The sequence below is a fragment of the Equus asinus genome, chromosome 29 (genome assembly GCF_041296235.1).
Source record: "Equus asinus isolate D_3611 breed Donkey chromosome 29, EquAss-T2T_v2, whole genome shotgun sequence".
Lineage (NCBI taxonomy): Eukaryota > Metazoa > Chordata > Mammalia > Perissodactyla > Equidae > Equus > Equus asinus.
Window position 1 is genome coordinate 39352105 of NC_091818.1, and position 25678 is coordinate 39377782.

Consider the following 25678-nt stretch of genomic DNA (forward strand, 5'->3'; position numbering starts at 1 on the left):
AGTTGGCTTAGACAAAGTCGGTCTGCTACAACCCTAAACAAATAGGGTCCTTCTGTTAGAGGGACGCATCTTGTCTCCAGCTGTTCAGTCGAGAGCTCTTCTGGGGAATGTCTTGTTCCATAACCCGTCTTCATCAACCCTGCCACACTTCTCTCCTAGGAGAAGAGGAGGGAATTAACCACAGAGGGAGGAAAAACATCCCAAGTAGCAGCAGGAGAACAATGAGTAATGGTGGCTCTGAATCACGGAATGCAGCAGCTGGAGGAGACTTGAAACATCTTCTCTTTATTTTGTGAATTAGGTGATGAAGAGTGTCAGACATCGAAGATTTAATTTACTTTCACCTTGCTTCATCCACTTCCTGGTAGAAGTGGGTCTGAGACCAGTTCTCCTTTCTGGCTCTGTACCCTTCCTACTGCTCAGGGACTCCTCCCCAGCGTGAGGTGTCTTTTGGCAAATTCTTCTGTTCTTATACATTATTGCATGGATTTGATCACAAACAGTTCCAGAAAAACTACTTTTAAAATGGAGGATTTTTTAATTGTAAAGAAACTTGCATTCCTTTTTTTAAGACTCATTTTGTTTATAAATGTCTAGAAGAAAGTTGATTTGGTCCCTTCCGGAAACTTCTGAGGCCAGAGCCATTTGGCTGGAGGGGCAGCTCTAGAGGGAAGGGTTGGGGTGGGGAGAAGGGCAGGTGGAAGATTTGCAGAACTTCTTCAAAAGTAGCCAGAAAGAGCACCTAGCATCTCAAAACTCTGAGACTTCTTATCTCCTTGTTGGAAAGATAGTTGTCAGTCTTTATAGAATGAAAGGGATGTCCTGGGAGGAAGAGGATACCTCTGCCCCTCATGGTCAGAAGGGCATGAGAAGGTCGAGGGTCAGTCCTGGGCCAGAGGCGGACAGCTGCCTTCCTCCATCTTAAAAAAAAAATTGGATAAATTGAGCTTACTTAATGAAAAGAATACTATTTTGTACTTGGTAGTACAAATGGAGGTAGGAGGCAACCAGCATCTTGAGTTTCTTTAAAAAAGAATTTCTGTAGTGGCTCCACAAGTGTGGAACTGTGTAACTAGAAGTCCCCATGCTAGTGGATTTTCAGGTGTAGAATTTGTGACAATATGGGGAAAACAAATCAGGGGACTTAGGTCAAAAATACACTTAAGGGGCTGGCCCGGTGGCAAAGTAGTTAAGTTCCCACACTCTGCTTCGATGGACAGCCTAGGGTTCGCAGGTTCGGGTCCTGGGTGCAGACCTACACACCACTCATCAAGCCATGCTGTGGCAGTGCCCCACGTACAAAATAGAGGAAGACTGGCAACAGACGTTAGGTCAGGGCCAGTCTTTCACACCAAAAAAAAAGAAGAAAAAAAAATATATACACACACTTATATATACTTCTGAAATCCCTTATAGATTTATATACACTTAAACCAATAAAGGGAGCACCCTAAATGAAGATTGTAGGGACATTTCGCACATTTTAGATTAATCCTAATTGGTACTGTACTGTTTGTTTCCGTTGCCATCTTTTGTTCACAGAAAATGCAAATGACACTCATAGTGAGAAGTATTTTCCCTGGGTTAAGCCATACCCCCAGTGCTTTTCTTATTTTATGATCTAGAACTGTCTCCTACCTTCTCCCATGTCTTGTCTTGGTGGTCGTGATGGATATACATTGTATAATTGCCCCCCCCCCATGAAATGAAATGAATAAAGAAAGATGAAAACCACCTTGGTAATGTCTATATTTAATTAAGTTTAGTATATATGACTCGTTTTTCAAACCTTTCCCTCAATATCTCAGATGTGCCCCAAAGCTTCGCTGGAGAGGCTCGTCTTTCCCAATTCTCATTTTCCTTCCTCATGCGCAGTTCAGTTGTAAGGCAAGGCTTCTTCCTCCCCTCCTTTCATTTTTCTGGAGTTTTCTCACTAAAACCTCGACTCCTTGTTGCTGTCTGCTTTCCCTCGTGTTACTCTTTGAAAATCACACCCCCCCCCCCCACGGTAGTGATGTTTTCCAATAGTGTCATGGTTTCCACGAGGATATTGGGAAGTAATTTCCCCATGAACTCAGAATTGACGGGCAGGGTGGTATTATTGTACGTTTCTGCAAAGTGCATTGTGCGAACGTGTTTTGTGCTATCTCATTTCTCACCCGTTCTCCCCCAAAGCAGATCTCCCCAGCAGCATGCACTGCTGTCGATTGCTTCCACCCTTCACCTGGTTTCAGGCACCGTATTAGGATAATGATGGTACACCTTACCTGCATTTAGTACTTTACACTTTTTGAAATATTTCACTCAACTCTCATAAAATCTGATGTGTGCTCAGGCTCAAGAAAGGGCTTCCCCCTTTGGGGGCCTATGCTTGCACTCCTTATGATTTTAATTACTGACACGCCCTAAAGCTGTTCATTGATCGAGGTTTAGTCTGATGAGTGCTGTTTTGTCCGTGTTTGTTGTGTACAGGTTACTCTGGCCAGGACTTCGACTGGGCGGATTATCACAAGCAGTGTGGGACAGAAGAAGCACCTCCCTTCTGCTTCAGAAATGTAAGAAGCTTGGTTTTTGCTACTCCTTTTGTCATAGATGTCAAGTTTTATGAGTTTTGTAGGTTGAATTCTATTTATTGAGCAAGATTCGAGTGCTCCCGTGTGTCATAGGATCCTAAAACTTCCCTCGTTTATGAGAAGCCCTCCTTCGAGGTTGTGTGTTAGTTGAGGTGATGCTGGGCCGTGGTACCAAGTCGACTGCTGAATGGAAAGTGGCTCACACATGTTGTGAGTTTAGTGCTCACTCAGGGACGGGTCCAGGGTGTTCTGATTGGCGCCTGGGTCTCCTCCTTGTGGTGAGCCTCGGGCTAGATCAGAATTTGGCTTCATTGTCTGAATCTAGTGAGCAAATAGGAAGAGATCCAAGAGAAGAGATCCCGAGTTGTAAACACGGTCACTGATATTGACACATCGTACTCCGTTCTCCTTCCATTGGTGACAGCTAGTCACTTGGCTGCACCATGAGTGAGGCTGGGAAATGTGCCCTGGCTGGCTACTCTTCCCCGCCACGATTCCACACAATGGAGGAAGGAGGAGGAATTTCGGTGGACAGAGAGCCACCTGTGCCACCATTAGCTATGCCCTTGCTGTGCAGTGTAACATTTGATAAGCCCATGGATCTAGGTTCTCTGCCCCTCAGGTGTGTTCTTAAAATATATTCTTAAATTTTTTTCTATTGGATTACTTTAATAAGATGCTGGTCCAACCATTTTGTGCTTTGCTTACTTTAAGCCACTTCCTTGTTGAAATAGAGCTTATTGGCACGCTGTCTCATAAAATAGCAGTGTGTGTGTGTGTGTGTGTGTGTGTGCTCGCACGTGTGTACTCGCTTAGTTACAGGAGTTGGTTGTATAAAGTAGTTTATAAATTATTCATTTAAACTTCAGCGCCCCCAGGAACTATGAAAAGGGAGGTGGATGATTATTTGTGTTTTTAGAATGAGGCCTAAATGTAGAGCCTAATGTGTTGAGCATGCTTTTAGTTGTTAGAGTTAATTCCTTACACTGAGGAAAAAAGACCCAGCCCTCCATTTGGGGACTGCAGATCCTCCAGCGCGCAGGGCTCCCAAATCAAAGACGTGTGCTCCTAGAACTGCTGATTCATTGCCACCCGGTGTGTAATTTGTACTCTGGGGGGTAACAGAATATGAGAATGGAGAGACGGGAAGGGTTGCCTTGATAGAGAGAAGTTCATTACCGACCATAAGTCAAAAACGGATTTTGGAGGATTAAGTAGATTGATTACTGGGTCAACTTGTCCTCATACTTGCAGAAACAAATCAGTGACAGAGTTGGAAATCAGGGCTCCCTAAAGGATTAAATGAACTTTCTACTTGGTGACGTTGCCTTTGCACCAAGGTGGTTTTTCTGTAGCGCTGAAAGGACTGTGTGGTCTGTGTTTAGGTTTTGTGATGGGGACAGCTGTGTAACTACACCATCATGAGGATAGCATCTGGTTAGCTTGTAAGGCGTCTTCAGTCCAGTGCAGTCTTACTAGACGTTTTACTATGTTGACGTCACTTGTCACAGGGTGTGCTGGCCTCATTGCCTTTCATTCAGGATCACGGAAACACTTGATCACGTCTCCAAACCCCTTTGAGATTGTGCTTTCCACCTGATAAGAGAGATATTCCTTCCCTGACTCTAACCTTGCGGGGAAAATCCTGGCATCTCCGTTAGTTCTGTATTTAGGGAGTTGTTTCTTCTGTGACACCATAGGTCCTCCGAAGCTTCCTTTTATTTGTCCTCTGCTCCCATTCAGCCAGCCATCGTCCAAATGGATTTTAATAGTGGAGCAAGTAGCTACATCCCCAGGTGGCCTCTGAGCGTTCAGGATTTAACTACCAAGATTAACCCTATCTTAATGACTATGCTGGCGTCTTCATTAGGAATGCACTTGTTACATGTATGCCCCCCCTTTGTTTCTGGTTCTCTGTTTATTTAATCGACAGTATTGTTATCTGCCTGTTGGCATATGCATCGCATTACTGGGACTTGGCTGAATTTTGTGAGCTTTCTACAAGTGCTCTTTAATGGAATACTTATTATGAATTCATTTTTTAATCATACATCTCCTGTGTACTAGAGGAGACAGAGTGTAGAAGTGGATGCTTAGAAAATGTTTCCCTGGGGATGTTTAACAATCAGAGGCCGTTCTGAAATGGATTGACACAGCCAAATGCTTAGTGAAATAAACTCGCGGGTAATAGTTTTGCTATTGATCCTTTATAAATTACCCTCAAGCAGTGAGTTGAAATGAAAATAGGTTATATGGTTGTAGCTTTCCCTTATTAAGTAGGGTAAAGTGCGTTTTAAGTTACTTAGAGGCTTTTCAGGCAGCCTATCGAGTTGTATTATCAAAAAGAAGGTCAATACATAGTACACGTGGATGAGGCAGGATGACTTGCAGAAACATAGCCCACCGAGAATTTCTTTGACTCCTCTTTCCAAAGAAATGTAAAGGAAAGGAGCAAATTGGTATCTTAACATACATTGGATAATTGTACTCTGGTTACTAAAAGGTATAATTGCGTTTTAACAACGTATATAAAAAGACGTGGAGAAGTGAATTCCTTGGGTTTCTTTCCATGAGTCACATAAAGATGTTATCTCTGTTACTGACAGGAACCTGTTTGTCTCAGTTTACATATTTCAAAATAGACATATTTATATAGTATTATAACATCTGATTGAAATTTATAGTAGTTGGCGATTTTGGAAAATTTTGTAGTTATTTTAAAAATAATGTTAGGAGGGAGTTTTGCTCCTACTTTGGCTGAGTAAGCTCATACTGAATTGACCCTCCTACGATAGCAGTATAAACTGTGCCTACATCTTTGGCTGACCCCTGAACCATGTATTTCCCAGTCAGACTTCAGGCAGCCTACCTAAGGATGAAAGAACTAAACTGAGATTTACTCTGCTTCTCAAGAGACAGAGTGTATAGTTTAAGTCCAGCCAAGTTGATGGATTGCTAAAACAGAAAAATCAACACTCTTGGGAGAAATGTAACACAATCCAGAGTTTCTATGACATAACCTGTAAAACATCCAGATTTCAATCCACAGTTGTTCAACACATGAAGAAATCAGAAAATCTGACTCATTTCTAGTAGGAGAGATAATTAGCAGAGAACAAGTCAACATGACCCAGATGTTGGAATTAGCACACAAGTGTTTTAAAGTTGCTGTTATATTTAAGCTGAGTGGTGGAAAGCAGTGGTTTCCAAAATGTGGTCCTTAGGCCTCCAACTTCAGCGTCACCTGAGAGCTTGTTGGAAATACCAGTTCTCTGGCCTCAGCTCAAATCAACTGAATCACAAACTTTGGGATGAGGCCCAGCAGTCCATGTTTTTAAAAGGTTCTGTAGGTGATTCTGATATACCCTAAAGTTTGAGAACCATTGATGTAAAGAATACTGTGATAATGAGTGAAAAGATAGGAAGTGTCAGAACACAAGTAGAAAGTATGAAAAAGAGAAATTCTAGATCTGAGAAAAATACAATATCTGAAAGAAGCAAATTTATTGGAGGGAAGTAATAGCAGAATAGATATGAGAGAGGAAGGAGTTCATGACCTTGAAGATAGAAATTATCCCATCTGAAGAACAGAGAGAAGAAAAAGATTGGCGTGTTGGGGGGGTGGAGGAAATGAACAAAATCTCAGGGCTCTGTGGGGCAGTGTCGTGTGTCATTGGAGACCTAGAAGACGCGGCCACCGAGACTGAGAAAGAAAAAATTTATGAAGAAATAAAGACCCCAAATTTACAAAGTAGCTGAAAGATCTAAATTTACAGGTTCCAGAATCTCAGTGAACCCCCAAGCAGCCTAAATACCAAGAAACCCAATATAGTCAAATGGCCGATAACCAACCTAAAGAGAAAAATCTGGAAAGATTTTTCAAAGAAAAATGATACATTCCCAATAGAGGAATGACAATTTGAATAACAACAAACTTCTCCTCAGAAACAACAGAGGCCAAAAGGCAGAGAACCAGCCTCGTGAGCGTGCTGAAAGAAAAAAGTGTAATTCTACATCCAGTAAAAATATACTTCAGGAAGGAAGAGAAAAACAGACACTTCACCGGAGAGGATATACTAATGACGAACACGTGGAAAACTGCTCAGCATGATTAGTTGTAGGAAAAAATGCAAGTTCAAACCATGATGTGATGCCATTAGATCTACCTCTTAGAATGGCTAAAATGTGAAAACCTGGCAATATCAAGTGCTGATGAGGCTCTGTAGCGGCTGATACTCCATATACCGTTGATGGGAATGTCAGATGGTATATTGGAAAATAATTTGGCAGTTTCTTAGAAACATACATTTTACCGTATGAATAGGAGCCAGCAGTCCTATTTCTAGAGAAATAAAAACCATGTTACAGGCTGAATTACATCCCTGCAAAATTCATATGATTAAGTCCTAACCCCCAGGGCCTCAGAAGGTGACTGTATTTGGAGTCAGAGTCTTTCAAGAGGGAAGGAAGGTAAAATCAGGTCATACGGGTGGGCCCTCGTCCACTGTGACTGATGTCCTTATAAGAAGAGCAGAGTAGGACGCAGACCACATGCAGAGAGGAAAGACCACGCGGAGACACAGGGATAAGATGGTCGTCTACAAGCCAAGGAGAGAGGCCTCAAGAGAAGCAGCCCTGAACACACCTGATCGCGGACGTCCATCCTCCAGAACTGTGAGGCAATAAAAGTCTAAGTCCTCTGGTCTGTGATATTTTGTTATGGTGGCTTGAGCGGACTAACACACTTATGTTCACACACAAACTTGTCCTTGAGTGTTTATAGCAGCTTTATTCCCAGTCACCACATATTAGAAACAACTCAGATGCCCTTCAACTGGTGGATGGATCGACAAGCTGTGGTACCTCTATATACATGATTCCATTTATATGACATTATGGAAAAGGTGGAATTAGGAACAGAAAGAGATCGGCGGTGTGGGGCCAGCCCGGTGGTGCAGCGGTTAAGTTCGCACATTCCGCTTCTTGGCGGCCCGGGGTTCGCCGGTTCCGATCCCGGGTGTGGACATGGCACCGCTTGGCACGCCATGCTGTGGTAGGCGTCCCACATATAAAGCAGAGGAAGATGGGCATGATGTTAGCTCACGGCCAGGCTTCCCTAGCAAAAAAGAGGAGGATTGGCAGCAGTTAGCTCAGGGCTAATCTTCCTCAAAAAAAAAAAAAGGAAAGAGATCGGCGGTCCAGGCATTGGTGTCTAGAAGGATTGATTACTGAAGGGCTAGTGCAAGGGGGTTTTGGAGAGAAGGAACTATTCTGTATCTTGAACGTGGTTATGGCCGCATGACTGTATGCATTTATCTAACAGCCCTACCCTCATAGAACAGTGCACCAAAAAGGGTGAATTTTCCTATATGTAAGTTTTTAGAAAGTGAATTTAGAAAGTAAATAAAGATAAAAAGGAACAAAGCACAAAGGAAAAATAAAGACTATTTTGGATAAAAGCAAACTATGGGAATTCATCTCCAGCACACCTGCACTGAAAGAAATGCTAAGGGACACTCTTCAGGCTGAAGGAAAATGATACCAGCTGGATACTCCATCTATTTCCTTTAAAATCCTCGAATATGTCCACCTCTAGTGGTCGTGAGGAATATAGGGAAGTAGAAGACATGATTTGTACCTCCGTGGTTCTGTAGAAGTAAGGCTGCGTGTGGAACTGGAAAGAGAGAATGTCTTCATCCTATTACTCCTTCAACGAATATCATTAGGCACCTGTGTGTGCCAAGGGGAGTTCTGATTTCTGGGATACAGATGAAGAAGCGTGGTTCTTTCCTCATGAATGGTGAGAAAGATAGACATGGGAACGAGCCTGTCTGTCTGATACATAAGATGTGTGCGTGTGTGTGTGTGTATTTCGACTTCACCAGCTCTGTTGCGCCTGTTATCTTGCTGTGGTATCTCCTGGCTCAGTGTCAGTTCTCTGTCTCTTTCAGACATCCTTTAGTCGGGGTTTCACAAAGAACATGAAGCTGGAAGCCGTCAACCCCAGGAATCCAGGAGAACTCTGTGTGGCCTCTGTCGTCAGTGTGAAGGGGAGGTTAATGTGGCTTCGCCTGGAAGGTACGCACAGTTAGTCCTCACCCTGAAGGATGTGGGGTCCGAGTGGAAGTGGCAGGGCGCAGACGTCTTCAGCACTTCTCGGAAGTGCCCCTTTCGTGTTCCTCTTCTGGAAACAGATCTTAAATTATTCAGTGTTCTTAAATAAGTGAAACGAATCAAATATAAATTTGTTCAGAGTCTCTCATCTTAGCTAATAATTTCATGAAATGAGATGCTAGTGTGATAATTATGTTTGGAACGCAGTGGTCTTTTTACATCTATGATTATGAAAGCTAATGTCACAATTAAATTAATGTGAGTCGCTGAAACTGGCATTTGAGGTCTTGGTTATTATGAGGATAAAATTATATATTTGCATTTTCATGTGAATAATGCCTTTTACTTTGGTTCCTTCCTTAGACGTTTAATTTTTCCTTAAAATAGTAACTGGAGAAGACTTTCGCCCCACATATATAATAAACAGGATTTAGTCTTGTTTGCTGAATGGTGTTTTAACTGTTCTTTATAGCGACATGTTATTTACAGTTGTACAGATAATGCACAGAACAGTGTACTCTGTAAGCAGAACCTTGATCAGATTTTGGATTTAGATAGAAGACCATTTTCCAGATGTTATATTTTCATGAGAAAGAATTAAAATAAGTTTTGTATGGAAGGTTTTTCCATCTTTCTGTGGTTTAAAATACTTTGGGGTTTTGTTCTGTTTGTTTGTTTTTCAGCTTCATAACATTCAGTAGTTATTTCAAATGTGTATGGAAAAGCAATAAGACTAGATATGAATAATAAAATAGTTTTTCCTGGTCATATTTTAAATCTTATGACATGCTCACACCACTCTTAGAATAGAAAGTTTGGAAGGTCGTGAAATCGGTGCCAATATCTTCATCCTTATGTCCTTAATAAGCAAGTCTAAAAAGCATTGAAATTTTTTTAGATAGGCCTCCCATTCATAAATATTATATAGTCCAAGAAAAGGAGAAGGGTAGAGAACAGTGATTTTAGCTGAATATCATATATGTCATTAATGCCAAGAAACTAGTTTAAAACATTGCTATGATTTAGGATTTCAAGATCAATTTAAAATAAAAGGAATTCTCAGAAAGTTGATGGCTTTGTGGATTTTCAAGTAGAATGGTGTTTTGTCGGAATTAGCCGAAATGTAGACAGAGGCTTAACATCATGTTCCTGCCGCCACAGGAGTAGAACATGACCTTATTTTGGTTACTACGTGTAGAGTTGAGTCAACCGCTCTTGGAAAAACAAGATGCCCTCCGTGATTCCGAATGCCTGCGTTGAACTCGCTGCCTCCTACTCTGCTAAGTAAGCCGTATTAGGAGACAGGAGTCTTGTTCGCATTATTAATTTGAAAATGAAAATGGTGAAGCTCAAAGCCCACGTTCCATCATTATTTAGCACCTTGCGGTTAAAATTCTGTGCCATTCATCATTTATTTAGCAGTTTGTACTTCCAAATACTTTACATCTATTAGTTACCTGGCACAGACAGCAGTAAGAGTGCCCGGATTTTTATAGATGGAGAAACTGGCTAAGCCATTAAGATACGCCTGGGGCTCAGTTTCATTGCGCTTGATGTCGTCTTTGTTGCCGAATTCGCCAGCCCCTACAGCTTCCCAATTCTTCAAAAGAATGAGGAACCACATTTAGTGTATGTTTAACATTTTGGACAGTCTTTTTTCTCTTTATGGTTGTTTTTCTTTGGATGTAAATTTCTGGTTTTATAGCACAGAAACGTGAGTCAGCTCATGCCAGCTCTTTTTCTTATTCTTCAGAGTGCTTTCATCCGTGTGCTAAGGAAAATTAGTTAGCATTAGGAAGCAGATCAGAAAATAGATTGCCCGTTTCGCCAGATCTTATACATTTAAAAAATTTTTTTAAACAATCTGTTGAATATTATCTACCTGGAATTATTAGTCAACATTATGCATCTGGCTCATCACAACGTAAAATTCCATTTAATCTCCTTAATCTTGCTTGGACTTTGGGTCTTTGTTTTGTTTTGGTTTTGGCTTTTACTGAACCTTTTAAAGTGACAGCAAGCTTAATGGCCCTTATTTCTCATGATTTCACAGTTTTATGTATATACTGTTTTCTTTCCTCAGTCCGGGGGCCATAATGTGAGAGATTCACCATGGTCACTTTGTGGCCGTTAAATTATTTTTATGATGCTGGCGATTCTGATTATAGACCATTGATCTGACACTTTAAATTTATAAATGCTTCGTCACAATTTTTTAATTATTCTTATGCGTTAAATTGATTTGAAATATCTTGAACACATGGCTGCTTGACCACTTTTAGGTAATTAAAGTGATCATTCTTATTTAGTATTTGACTTCTCTGGAAGTCGATCGTTCTTTAAGTGTCTATAAAGGAGCTGCTGTTGAAGAGGGAGTAATGAATAAAATATATGAGATTGGTGTAGTATTATTTTAGGTGCATATTTGAAAAGAATTTCAGGCTCTCACAAACCTCTGACAGTGAGCGAGGGCAATTTATGATTATGGGGTTTTGTGTTTCAGAAGGGATGTCTTGGTGTTTTCTCTGATGTTAATATTCTGCTCTCGGTGATCGTATCCACAATGTTGCGCATTTTCCGCATGATATCAATTACTTTCCATTTTAGTGCCTTTAGTTTTGCAGCCACACAGACTGGCTCACACACGCATCCACCAGCATTCTCACAAGCCATCACTTTATGGTCATTTCAGATCATTTTCTTGTGAGACAGCTAGGCTGTGGGTGTTCTGTTTGCCCTCCCAGCCCTGAGACTCCCCAGGAAGGTCTCTGTTTCTGCATTGCCTTCCTTGGTTTCTCTTATCCCCATTATTATTAATACTATTTTATATCATAAAAGAACGACGACAGGCTTCATTTCTACTAAGTTGTGTAGCGCCTTGAGTTATGGCTACTGCAGAAATTTTTGTAGAAAGCCTTAGAACGTGAGCCACACAGCCTGGTTTTGAAATTGGGAGCAGCGTTCAAATAAAAACGGGTGAGAAATTCTCTGTTAGTTTCTTTGTATTTCTAATGTAGAGAGAGAATGACAGCCCCGTAGGATTCCATACCCAGTGCCTCTCAGTTCCAGTTTGTTAAAAAGAAACGTGCAGAGAACAAAAAGCAAAGACAACCCAAAGTCTCCAGGTCTGAGGAGAAGTGTCCAAATGTGAATGCAGGCAGCTTACCTCACGCCATCAGCTCACGTTATTACAGGCATCATGGTCTTTGCTTTTTGCTGCCCTCTGAAATGAAATCTGGAGAGAATAAAAGTTTTCCACAGTCACTATGGGGAAGCATACTGTATAAATTTCGGTCTGTGAATCTGTGCTCTGTGTAGCTTCTCAGAGTTCAGGTATTGAATCCATTCACAGTGAACTTTGCAGTCCACGCTGATGAGCACAGGACACACAGGGCCTGGTCCGGATGTGGTCCCTGATTTCTGCAGGTGACGGCCACTGTGACCAACATGTGGACCCCAAGTCTGTGCTCGCGTAGCGTTTCAGCGTAGGTATTTAAGTGCAAGGCTCAGGGACAGTTCAAGGTCGAATGTGAACCCTCCTTTTCCGCTCTTAAGTAATGCATGCCCTTCAGAATTGTCCAGTGGCGTTTTCTGATTTATCTGATTTTCTGGCAGCTTCTTGGCTGTGGTGGGATAGGTCTCTTGGCATGTGGTCCTCTACTGGTTTCCTTTTCTCCGTTTAAGTTTTACGCACCCTCTGAGGTCAGGGACCCTGTCCTTGCACTCTTTACCTGCCACTGGCAGTGTCCCAGACGGGTTACCTGTGTTGTTGGGAATGATGGGAGAAGGATGCAGACCTTTTACTTTTGACACATGGCCTTCCACATATCCTCTCTCTTTTGCCCTTCTCTCTTCCCTGTTCTCAGCCATCGCTTGGTCTTTCTGACTCTAAGTCGCTCTGATTCCTCTTTTCTAGAACGTGAACCTTCAGCCATCTACCTGGGCGGAGGTGTCACCTGGCTCTAATTGCTTCCTACAGAGACTTCCAATCAGCTGCCCAGTTCTGCCCCTCTCATCCCTCGCCTCCAGTTCGCTGTCCATCTAGGGTCCTGAGGCCTGAACTAGCTCGCTTCTTGCCTTCCTTGTCCTCTGTGCTTTGTAGCTTCTCAAATATTTGATGGATGAATAAATGAGCGAGTGAACAAATGAATGAGTGAATGAATGAGGTAACATACACAGCAAGGTTGGTGGAGTTTTGTGCTGAGCCCCTTGTGGCAAACTCGATTCCATGTCAGGCATGGGGATGAGAGCCAAAACCAGGTGGGCATGAAAAAATATTTTAAGAGAGGGCCTGGGTCATTCCTGTACCAGATTCCTGGAAAATTAAATCTGCTTTGGACCAGGTGATCTTATTAGGACTGAGAAGATGTTGGCGTTCCTGGACCAGTCCCCAGATTTTCACATTTGCGGTGGGACAGACCCCATTGAGATTCTGATGAAAGCTGTTGAGACTCAGAAAACTGCACTTGCACATGTATACCGTTTTTGATGCCATTTCAGACAATTCATGGGCCCTGTCAAAACAATCCTTGGCTAGACCTCCTTGGAATTCGTAGACCCCAGATCAGAACCCCTGCAGGACAGATTCTCGAGAGATAATAATAGATCTTAGATCTGTGCTGTCCCATGTGTAACTTCTAGCCACATGTGGCCATTTCATTTTAAATTAATGAAGATTAAATTAGAATTTCTGTTCCTCAGTTACACACTCTGCAATCAAATTCTCAATAGTCACTTGAGGCTAGAGGCTGCTGTTTTGGACAGCACAGATGCAGAACATTTCCATCCTTGTATAAAGTTCTTTGGGACAGTGCCATTCTAGATGCTCAGATCAAGTCAGAATTAAATTCTGCATGTCTCTCGAGGCCCAGAACTCACATTTTCTTGGAATGTGGAGGCAGTAAAATGAAATTTACTCTGATAACTAGCTCAATGCCAGGCTATAAGTTTTAACCACCGCAGAGACCCTTGACGCCTTTGAATAGAAAGGGAAGTACCCAGTCGAGCAGCTAACACATACCATGACCTTGCCTTGTCGTCAGGAATAAGAGCGGGAAGATCACCTCTGCCTCATTCCGTCCTTCGCGTCCCACATGAGTAGATATCATTGGTGGTTTGTACCCGGTCCTCTATCATGCAAGGGAGTCTGGGAGTTGAATTTCCAAATCTCCATGCCCTGCAGGCAGAGGGGAAGGTGGCAGTTGGTGCTGAGAGCCAGCCAGCCATAACCAGCATTCCCTCTCTCTACCCAATCATAAAAGAAGACTTGGTTTTGTGGAAGTGGAATATAGAAGATCTTAGATTACATACTGAAATGTTGGAGGCTTATTTTTTTCATAGAAGTAGCTGGTAAACAAGAGGTATCATCTTTTAAATTAAGTAATAACACAGGACATGCCTGGTTAGCTCTGCTCCTACGTTTGGGCCGGGATCAGTGGATAAACAGGATGCATTCGCCCTGACGACTCACGCCCCTTGTATGGCAGGTACCATGTCCTTTCTGTTACTAGTAATCACCTTTCCTATCTCCATTTTTTCCCCTCATATTCAGTTTTCCTCTTGTTGAAAAGGCTAATGTAGATGCTCCAGGTCTTGCTTGGGTTGGTTTTTCCTTGGGATGTTTTGTTTTTCATGGAAGTTTTTTCTCCATCATCGTAATTCTCCATCTCTAGGTGGTTTGCGTCCCTTTGCCTCTTAGCCGAGTTTTACCTGTGTGGATCCCTCCTCCACAGTCCCCTCCATCTTTTCCGGGATGCGGGCCAGGCAGGTTACTCTTCCTGCCAACTTTTCCTTACCTAAGTGTCCTTGGTTTCCCTTTTGTTTTGCTTTCCCCACATGTAAAGGTCAGAGTTCTTCACGGTCCTGTCCTTCTCCAGGGCCCACGCTGTCTCATCTCTCTGTGCCTTCAGGGGGCAGTTCTGTGCTGACCGACCCAGCTCCCCAACTCTCACAGGCCACATATTCGTAACTCCCCTTTGCCTCCACCTGCACAACATCTCCACACCGACGTTGCATTTCCCAACCACACGGTGCTATTGTAGCCCCCATATTTATCAAGTCTGACCTAATGGCACCGTGATTTTACCCAAGTTAGAAACCAGAAAAACTCCTGTCTGTGTGCCCCGCTCCCGTTGCCCCACGACCTTGTCACTTCAGTGTCTCAGCGCCCTCTCTCCATCTCTGGCTCTCTCTGCGCACTGCCATGCTCCAATCCATGTCTTCAACCCCTACCCTTATGACTTCAGAAGTCTGCTAGCTGCTCTCTGCCACCTTCATGGGGCTGCAAGAGTGAGCGCCGTACGGCACAGTCCCTGCCTTCCTCCTCCTGTTGCACCAGTGTGTATTTCTTACAGAGTGGAGACTCAAGTTCCGGAACAGGGCATTGAGCGTCCGCCTCCCAGCGTGCACCTCTGCTTCTGGGTGTGTCATATGGAGTGCTTTGCAAGTGGGAAATCTCTTTTCTCATTTGTGCAACTCTGTAAAATGTATATACGATAATGGATTCTGCCATCTAGGCTGGTTGTGGAGACCGGCTGACAGCATTAATGTCTGTAAGGTGCATTGTCGTGGTCGGCACATCACAGTAAGTGCTCAGTGAACGGAAGAGCAGCAAGGACAGTCGGTGAGCAGGACAGGCAGCCCCTTCTCATTTTAGCTTTAACCTCCCCGCGTGGAGCCTGTGCAGCGTCGGAATCGAGCGCTCACGTGTCCCTAAACGTCCGGATGCTGTTGTTAGCACTGTGAGCCGCTGCAAGGGGCTGTACTCCTGTCTGCCTGTCACGGTGCACATTACTTGTACAAGAGTTCGTGTGCACTTTGCTTGCTAAGTGCTTGCTGAATAGATAAGAGGAATAAATACAATCTGTGTTGCCAAATGAGAAAGTGATTTAAGATACAGCAGCCCCATAAGAACTGCTGTTTTGCTAACCAAATTTTGAGGCAGTGAGCTATTTTATCCTTGTAAGCTAAAATTCACAAACTCCTTGGTCAGTTTTTTTGTATGCTTGGTTCTATTCCAGCAAACTACCCTCCACATCTTAATCAATGGTGTCGGGGGGGGGGGGCCCTATTAAGATGCAAATTCCTGGGGCCTCCTCAGACCTAGTGCATCTGAGAACAGGGTCTGGGAATCTGCCTTTTTTTGTGTGTTTGTGAGGAAGATTGGCCCTCAGCTAACATCTGTTGCCAATCTTCCTCTTTTTGCTTGAGGAAGATTGTTGTTGAGCTAACATCTGTGCCGATCTTCCTCTATTTTGTATGTGGGAGGCTGCCATAGTGTGGCTTGATGAGCAATGCATAGGTCTCGCCTGGGATCCAAACCTGAAAACCCGGGGGCTGCCGAAGCAGAATGTGTGAACTTAAGCACTATACCACCGGGCCAGCCCCTGGGAATCTGCATTTTCAAAGTCACCGTCTCGAGATGATTCTTACACACACTAGAGTTTGCGAAGGAGTCTAGGAGATGAAATGGGCAAGGCATGGCATGCTTCAGAGAAACTTGTGTGAGGCAGCCACTATGTTCAAGAGACCAGGTGCAGAAAACTGCCCTTTAAGCTTTTCCGTAATTTGTGAAAAAGTCAGGTGGTTAATAAGCATTTTTCACAGGCTTGCAAAAATGAAACAAGGCAAAATGCAAATGTGAGAGTAATTATATTTCAAGCCCGTGTGGGTGGTTTTAAAATCTCTAAAAAGAGGTGTGGCCTGCATGAGACATTTTGGGGAGAAGCTGCTTCTGCAAATCAGGATACTGGAACAGTATTTGCTGGTCACTTTTTAGAAGGTGGCCCAAGAATGGGAACTGGCTTCTAATACTCCCAAATCTGTTTTGTCCCCAAAGCTGAGGCTCAGTTATACGGGTTCTTGGTGGCCAGAACTGGCTTTGGCTGTAGTAAGTGACATGGGGATTTGGGAGGAGGCTTTTGATGGGAGGTTGGGGGATCACCACCCCACAAGGCCTTGCAGCAGGAACCAATGCAGAGTTTGGACTTTCAAGCTGCTGTTGTGATGACGGTGACTTCTGTCTGACCACGTGCTTGTTCAAGAGGCCTGAGGCCATCATCATCTGCCTGCAGAGAGGGTGGGTCTGGTCCCTTCCCCTTCTGTGGGAGGCTGCAATAGCCACTGCATGGTGGAAATTCCACAAAAAGACATGGGGCCCTATTCGAAGGAGGTAGATGCTGGACAGCCACAAAAAGAGAGGGAAAGAAAACGGCCTGGCTAGGATGCTTTCTAAGGCTCCAGAGCTAGATTTTCTTGGGTCCAAATCCTGGATCTGCTTCTTACCAGCTGTTGGATCTTTTCTTGTGCCTCAGTTTACTCATCCATAAAATGGGGATGGAAATAGTCCCTATCTCTTAGGGTTGCCGTGAGGATTAAAAGCTTGGAACAAACTTGCTGTGCATGTGTGTGTGTGTCTCTCTCTCCACGCACACCTTTAATCCCCTTTCTGTTTTCCTTCAGATTGTCTGTTTCCTGTCGTGTCTTGATCTTGCCAGTCCCAGTTGTGCCTGTCTCTTTATTCCTTAGGAGTTGAGCTTGAGAGCTGACAAAGGGGCTCTTTAAAACCTTGTTCTGTAGAGAGGCGTCTGCAGGGGGAAGAAGCAGGACAGACGGCCTGTGGGGATCCCGGCATCCACTGCTGGCTTGCTCACAGATCATCAACTAGCTTTTGCTTTTTCTGGTGCTTTTCCTTTTCAGGCACAATTGGGCCCCTCACACTTTGCTGTGGCCTTTAACTATTAAAGAGGGTACTGAACAAGGTCAACCTGTTCCCTTAAATTCCTCTTGCCTTTCTTCCCATCCCAGCTTTTCACTGAGACGCAGCGGTCCTTCCGATTCTGTTACTGGTTTGAGAGGGTTGCGTTCCCAGGAAGTGACCTCAGTGTGACCACGAACCATCTGCTTTTCTCATCCTGATGTTCTGCCCAGAACAGGTCACTGATTCTCTTGCAGACCCGAGTCGTCTGCTGGATTAGGTCAAGATACAGCCTGTGCAATTAGAAGGACGGGCGGAACCTTGTGGAAGCAGACGGGATCCACTGGTCTGAGGACTGAGTCGCAGGATGTGGCAAATTGCAGAACTATTTTCAGATTCCGAAGGGATCCTTACAAATATCTGTGCTCATCCATTTGCACTGTGAGTATGGAAGTCTTTCTCCTCTGAGCAGTGGAATGATGCATCGTAGCTTCATTTTGGTTATCTTTTCAGCTGACTTGTCCTTCCTTCATCTGATCTCTGTGGCAACACAGGATTCATGTAGAAAACGCCGCCTTTCTTCTCTGAATATCTTGTTGTTAGTGTGGGGATAGTGAGGTTGAGTTGTAAAATAGGAAATTCATTCACAAGGGCCAAAAATACAGAAAAATATCTGTGGTCAGATTCTCTCTCCCGCTTCTGTTCCTCCCAGCCCACAGCCGCTGAGTTCCATTTCCAGCAGACACCCACTGTAATAGTATTTTGCATTTCCTTGCAGATTTATCGTATGCACATATAAATATATGTGATTTCCCCTTTTTAAACAGATGGTAGTATGCTATATATACACAGTGTTCTGTACCCAGCTTTTCCTTTACTCAACATATATACATCTTTACATAAAAGTCTATAAAGAGGTTTCTCCTTCTCTTTTATAGTAGCAGAATACTTCATCATATGGAGGCACCATAATTTACTTAAGTACTTCCCTGTGGATGGAGATTTAGACTTCCTGATGGTTTTTCGAGATGAAAGTTCTGGATAAGAAGGAATGAGTAGAATCTGTAATGACTTTCCGCAGCTGAAACCAAGCCAGAGATCGAGCACAGCCCGTGTTGTTCATAAAAGAATTTTTTGTAAAATAATAAAGAATATTACAGAGGTTCTTCTTCTTGGAACGTCTAACTTTGCGTAGGTAGTTTTGGCAATCCTGGAATAGTCAAGAAGGAGCATTGCATACATTTTTAATGGATTATTTTGTAAGCTACTGGGTCTCTAATCTTGGAAAATAATGGGTTATGTTTTGAAAGCTTATTCTCAGGCCAGTCAGATGTGTCTACATTCGTAAGGTTGATAAAGGGAAATAAAGAATTGGTACCCATCCATCAGAATAGGATTGGAAAATTTTCATGGTCAGGAAAACTTTCCTGGGTGATAAATAACTCACTTTTCCATCAGTTCTTGTTGAATAGATGCCTTAAAGGGGCATCTATTTTGAGGGTAGAAGGTAGGCAGGAATATACTTTTCTTGAGGACATGGCAACTGACACCTCTTAGCTTAAAATATTTGTTTAATTGAGTGGAAAGCATGATCAAAGAATTTTAAAGTATGGTAAAGACAGCCTTAAAAATATGTTCATGTAAACAGTATTATAGAAGAGTATATTTTAAAGTATTAATACGATGTGATGTTTGAGCCGGCAGAACATGAGAAGACGAAAGTTATAATTCGAGGGGGGATAAGCCATAAAGTTCACTTTATGCTTCCTTTTGATGCACCATTTTGACCTTGAAAATCTTATTTATACCTAAACGTAAATCTGGAAATACAAATGTGTCCAGAAGGTGAATTCAGCCTGTTCACAAAATTGTGGAGTAGCTAAGAAACCCACGCCATTTTTGTGAGTCTGTGTAATGGGGGGAGCAGCCCCCTGACCACCTGCATGGGACCCTCCGGAGAATTGTGTGCCTTTCAGGACAAGAAAATCACTTCCGCATTTGAAGCGACTTGGAGAGTTTCCTTCCCTTTTGTCTGTTTTGGACGTCTTTTTGTTTACTCGATGATTTCTTTGGCGAATAGGTTAAACATTGGTTGAGTCATATAATAAGACAGAAATGATTTCTATTCATTCAACTAAGTTGAAAAATAATCCCTATAAACCTGCTTGCCTTTCTTTAGCTTCTATAGCCTTAAAATTATGGGAGAATTCAGCAGAAAAAAAGTTAGGATTGATAAGCACAGTAATTGCTTTCTTTGAGAACAAATCAAAAGTTCAACGTGCCTGATGGTGATGATAATGTGTGTGTGTGAGAATCTGGTGTCAGCGTGTTCAGGGCACTTTAAATACACAACATACCAGTTTCACACTAAATTGGGAGTCTGTGTTTATCAAACAGCGTACTCCCTTTTCACTGTATTGACTTTATGATGAGACATAAGAGGTAGGGAACCCATGTAACTCAAATCAGAGTTCAGATGGTCAGGACCATTTTGTGTTGGCTCGTGTTTAGCTTCTTGAAGTCATGGTTTTGTGGGGATAGGATTCAGAGTTCATCCGATGTCATGGGGTGACACAGGTGTGTCGTGGGCTTCTACTGGCTTATTTTCCTCTTGGTTCTCAGTGGAGAAACCAAACCAAAGCAGGATTCAGTGGTCAGAGCCAGTGGATTACTTTATGAACGGAGCTCTTATCTTCTGATTCTTGGTTTGAACTTGTCTTCCCTCAAAGTGTCTTTGTAAAGAACTATTGATGTTGAGTAGAGTTTTCTTCTTTTCACTAGTTTGCTGGGTTCCAAATTTATTCTCTCAGCAGCCAGAGCTCCTTGAAACTCTAGCTGATATTCTCTCCAAATGTCTTCTCTTTTTCAGTCTCTCAGCAGTAATGCTGATATATCATAAAGCCTTATGTTATTGTGGTTCTGAAAGGAGGTGATAGATAGGCAGATCCACAATAAAAAGACGTGCCCACGTAAATGGCTTTTGTGTCATGTGGCAGAAATCTGCAGGCGGAAGATGCAGGAGTTCAAAATAAGTAACTCCGATCAAATTGATAAGTGAACAAGTTCCCTAGAGAAATGGTGTCATCGGTATGGTAGTGGCCATAACCGGTGCTATTGAGTCTTAGTTCCTTTGAATTGTAGTGTTAACTTTCATTGGTTGACGGCTGCTCTTTGCTTGGGGTTGGGTGAAGTACGTCTGAGTGGCTTACACGTGTGTCTGGGGCCCCTACCCCAAGCTTGGCCACATTTCCTTCATTTCCAAGGTGTGCTTAGACAAGGAGGACACGTTGCCCCTTCCAGCACTTCTGGCTCCCATGCCAGTTGTTCCTAAGTTCCTTCCTCCTCCTGCTGTTTTCAGTGGGATGTAGCTCTTTTCCAAACTCCCCTTTTATTCCAACCCCTTGTACTCTTGCTGTTTTACGTGTCGGCATTTGTACCTGTCGTAGGACTACTGTCGTTTTTGTGTTTAACGTTCAAGGGAATGCTCACTCTCAGGCATGCTCTGCATTTTCCTTTCTTTGTCTGCATCTTTGTTGATAAGACCTCTTTGTTCCAATGCAGGCCTGCAGACTCCTGCTCCGGAGTTTATCGTGGACGTGGAATCCATGGACATCTTCCCAGTGGGCTGGTGTGAAGCCAATTCTTACCCTTTGACCACACCACACAAAACAGGGTGTAAGTATGGACCAGTTTGGAGCAGAGGTGGCTGCCGTCTGGGATTTGGGTGAAATAAACAGGCCGTGTTGTAAAAGATAGGATATCCAAGTTGTAAAAATCAAAAAAGGGCTTTAGATTTTCCACAGAGCGCCAATATTTTTATGTCGTTTTTCCTTTTAAGTGTCTGTGAGAGGAATATTTAGAAGCATTTCACAGGTTGACCGATAGGTCACAGTGATGGGACAATCGAAGGTCACAGAGAGAGACAGAGAGAAAACGTCTTGAATCTTCACTCCCAGTTTTTTATACAGTTCGTTATTTTGATTAGAAAAACTTTAAGTACCTTATTTTTGTATTATCATATCTGAGGAAGAACTAATTTTTCTTGTGAGGTTTACCCCAAAAGATCATAATTGGCCCCAATAATTTACTGACATAGGAATAAACACTCAATGCTCTTAACTCTAACTAACTGGCGGGATTTCAGCTATACTTTGAAAAGCGCATTACTTCACATCCTTCTGATCCCAAAAATGCCAAATTAAAGCAATGTTAGCAGTCAACCCAGCAACACACACGCACTTAAAGGTCTGCAGCAGTGTGTTTGAACATATGTTATGGTGGGGCATTATCATGAAATGGTACCGTTTAAAAGTCTTCGAGTCCTAATAAATCTTGACATTCATTATTCCACTGTAAGGTGTATCAAAAGTGTTATTTAAAATTATGGGCCCTTAAAGATAAGGGGTTTTAATTTTTTATGAAATAGATAATTCTAATATTTTCTTTATGTAATTTACATGCTAATGTTACTTCTTTGTGGCAGTAAGCTGTATACTGTGTGTGCACGAAGTGTTCTTATGTGCACTTATGGAGATGCTCAGAACATTGCTATAAAGAAAGTTCCATCTCACAGTTGGCCTCTCCTTTCCTGACGTCAGCCGATTTTGAAGGGACCTTAAGAGTCCTGCTCCTCGATATTCATTAGGACTAGGGTGGGGGCATTATCTGTGTGAAACAAAGTCGGTAGCTCAGACTATAGACAGAGGTGGATTGTAAGGGATTCTTCTGTCCCGTATACCACACTGCTCAGTGAATCTGATCCAGTGAGAGTAATATCTTGCCCACACTTTAAAATATTTCTAAAATTTCCAGCTTAGGATAATTATTGCAATCTCAAGGGCCTTCTATCCGCTGCCCCTCCACCACCCCCATGTAAAGTGATGCAGATTCTTGACTCTCTGCCAGCACAGCCAGTAGGTCCTCCCTGGGTTGGGTCATGAGTTTGGGGCCCAAACCCTGGTCTTAGTTGTGTGTCAGACAGAACCTTGTGTCCTGTGTCCTCCTCCCTCCTTCACGTGGATTTGGGAGGTGACAGGTGCTTTGAGTTTTTCTGGGGCCAAATCAAGTCTGGGTTAAGGTGGCCATTGTGTTTCTTCTGTTCTGCATTTCGCATCTGGGTCTGTTGTGTTGTTGGCTCCTTACCAGAAGGTCACAGAGTTTGGGCATCTCTACCCCTATTTGCAGAGACCGAGTTTGACAAATTACACCGTACTCGTTTTCCACCGTACAGATCACAGCTTGCCTTTTTCATAGTAGTAACTGGAACTGAATACTAACAAAGTTAAGAGTGGATGAAATTTCATCGACTATTTCTCTTATTTATGCTTGCTTTCATTTCATTTCTTATGCATACATTTTGCTTTGAAGAGGCAAACTCTTAAGTCTAAACCCGCCAAACTCTTAACAGCTTTAGAAGTTTTGTTGGAATTAATTTATGCTTATGTTGGAAGATGCAGGATTATCTGTGCCAAAATTAGTGGATGCCAAAAGCTCTGGTCTGTCTTTGTTACTGTGATTCTAATCAATTATAAATATAAGCTGGAGAGGTTCTTATCCAAAAAATTATTGTTGGCTGGTTTATCTCAATATTTGACAGACATGTTTGCTAGGCACCCGTCCTCCTTTCAATAATAAATGTCATAGTTTAAAACATGCCTCTAATCCTAATTTTGGAGTATGCTATTATGGCAATGTTATTTGACTTAGCACACTTTCTGTGGACAAAAAAATCATCAGGATAATTGTGCTTACAACAATTTCTCTTACCAGGTGTGTTCCTGTGAGGTATCATGTGCGTGCTCTTTTTCATTCTTATTAAAAGCACATTTTAAAATAAAGCAGCCAGTGCAGTGATAAAAATTAACTGTGCCACATTCTATTTAGACCTCGTTTCTGATAAGTCAAAGTCTATTTTCTGCCGGAAGAAATTAAGATGAAACTGTGGCATGAATGAAAGACCCTTTCAGTATTTAAACTTTTACTTTAAAACTGTGTTACACGAAGCTATTTTTAAAAATGCTTTTGCCCAACTAGCTAACAAAGCTGATTTTCCTCTTTTTCTCTTTTTTGCCTGTTTTATAGCACAAAAGAAGAGAAAGATTGCAGTGGTGCAACCAGAAAAACAGTAAGTTTTTTGTTCTTTTTCAAACACTATGTGTTAAATGATGGAGTGTGTCTCTGGAGGTTGGGAAAAATGGCTGTTTTTATTAGGAAGTTAGTTAACACATAGCGCAGTAGTAAAGATAGCAGTAATGTGTATTGGCTGTTATTCATTTGGTCACCTTTATGGGCAGGATATGGGGCCTCCTTTTTTTTTTCCTCCCAAAGCCCCAGGATGTAGTTGTATAGCCTAATTATAAGTCATCCTAGTTCTTCTCTGTGGGATGCCGCCACAGCATGGCTTGATGAACAGTGTGTAGGTCTGCACCCAGGATCCCAACCCATGAATCCTGGGCCAGTGAAGCGGAATGTGCAAACTTAACCACTCAGCCACGGGGCGGGGGGGGGGGGGGGGCCGCCTTCTAAAGGAATTTCTTCTCCAGATCGTAACTTCTCACTTTCCTTCCACTTCAGCATACCTGAAGGATATCTCAGTCCCACAGTAGCTAGGAACGGTTCTCTGTGGTAGCGGTTCTGATGCCCCGAGAGGGTGCCCAGAACTCTCCCATCCCTACCACATGCTCCCCATCACTAGTCATGGCCAGGCCTGGCAGGCAGGGCCTTCCGTCTGAGCCCACTCTCCCATCTCCCAGCTGGGTGAGCTCGAGCAAGTGGCCTTAGTTCTCTGCCTCTCAACGCCCTCATTTGTAAAAGACAATTTCTCAGGGTTTTTAGGACCATTAAGTTAGTTTCCATGTGAGCAAGTTTGTAGGCCGTACATTGTTGAATGAATATAAAGCATCCCACATTTCGATTGTAATTTTATGAGGAAGGTGGGTGTTCAGGCAGCCTGTGTACAAGCTGGAAGTAATGTTTTTGGAAAATTGTCACTGTTGGTAACATTTTTATGTGTTGGAAAATATCTAAAATACACATCCCCTGCCAGCTGATTCTGTTTTCTTAATATGCTGATGGAAAGGGAATTGAAAACAGCATTTTTTTCATGTACCCAAGTTTAAATATAAGTAAAATGAAATTGAATCATAGTCGAACTCTGATTTGAATGTGAATCACGGTTTTGTGGGTATTTTTTTGTACATTCCTTTCTAAACACGGTGTGTCAGGTGAATAATCTGGACAACATTGAAATAGAGAGTAAATAATAAAATAACAATCCCATCATTGAATCCAAATTGGAATGAGAACTCCTAAATTTGCAGTCCGTGGACCGGTGGTTCTCATCCATTACCTGCACTGGTCACTTAGCTCGTTGAAACACAGATTGTGGGCCCCATCTGCAAAATTTCTGACTCAGGGTGTCTGCATGGGGCCTGAGCATCTCCATGTCTAGCAATTCCCAGGTGACGCACATGTGCCAGTTTGGCGACCCCACTTGAGAACCGGTGCCGTTGACGTCCCCACTAAGATCTCTCGTAATGGTTTGCTCTGAGTTTGTTGCTTTTCAGCTGTGGTTTCCACACAGCCAACCTGGATCCCCCTGTGAATCTCAATTCACCTCTTTTCCCCCTGAGGCTACACGATTTTATATTTATTCAGCAACTTTTCACTGAACTGTAACACAGAATTCTGTCCTAAAATACGCCTGCTTCCCATTTTTAAGAAGCATCAGTTCCTAGGTTTTCTTTGAAGGTATTCTTTCTAACGTGGCCATGACCTGCACAGGCACGGACACCAGAAAGTGTCAGCAGAAAGTGGTTTTCAATTAGACATTAAAGGGGAGAAATCTGACTTTAATTAAAGTCAGTACAAGTTGATGTTTCTTCGTGTCCAAAATTAATTCAGGACATTATTATAATTCTATAACGAGAGACAAGCCCAGGAGTGATAGAAGAACCTCATTGATCAGTGATGAACTCACGCGGGCAGATGGTCCACTGGCTTCTTAGGGTTATTACAGGAATTTGAGGACAGCCTGCCTGAGATGGTTTTTATCTGCTTCTTGATGTTGCTACAGGATGCCCATTTCCTGTCCTCCCACATTCTTAGATTCTGTCATAGTCGTTTTAAGCCATAAGAAGACTTTGGAATGTATTAGTTTCTTCTAAAGCGTGTGACCCATGGCAGCTTTATTTTCTTTGTCAACAGATTGCCATCCACAGTGCCTGTTGAGAAAACACCTCACGACCTTTGTTTATTTCCTCACCTGGACAGCACAGGTAAATGAGCCCATTTAGGG

At 42.8% G+C, this 25678-nt stretch overlaps 1 protein-coding gene across 8 annotated transcripts in view; it reads left to right on the plus strand.

Annotated features, from left to right (window-relative positions):
• SFMBT2 (Scm like with four mbt domains 2) overlaps positions 1 to 25678 on the plus strand; it is a 244299-nt gene that overhangs the window by 168157 nt on the left and 50464 nt on the right. For all 8 annotated transcript variants that reach the window (XM_014841320.3, XM_014841318.3, XM_014841322.3 and 5 more), the window contains 5 exons: positions 2473 to 2555; positions 8525 to 8651; positions 20944 to 21057; positions 23464 to 23506; positions 25588 to 25658. In XM_014841320.3, coding sequence (XP_014696806.1) covers positions 2473 to 2555; positions 8525 to 8651; positions 20944 to 21057; positions 23464 to 23506; positions 25588 to 25658 — 438 coding nt within the window. The remainder of the gene's footprint in view (positions 1 to 2472; positions 2556 to 8524; positions 8652 to 20943; positions 21058 to 23463; positions 23507 to 25587; positions 25659 to 25678) is intronic.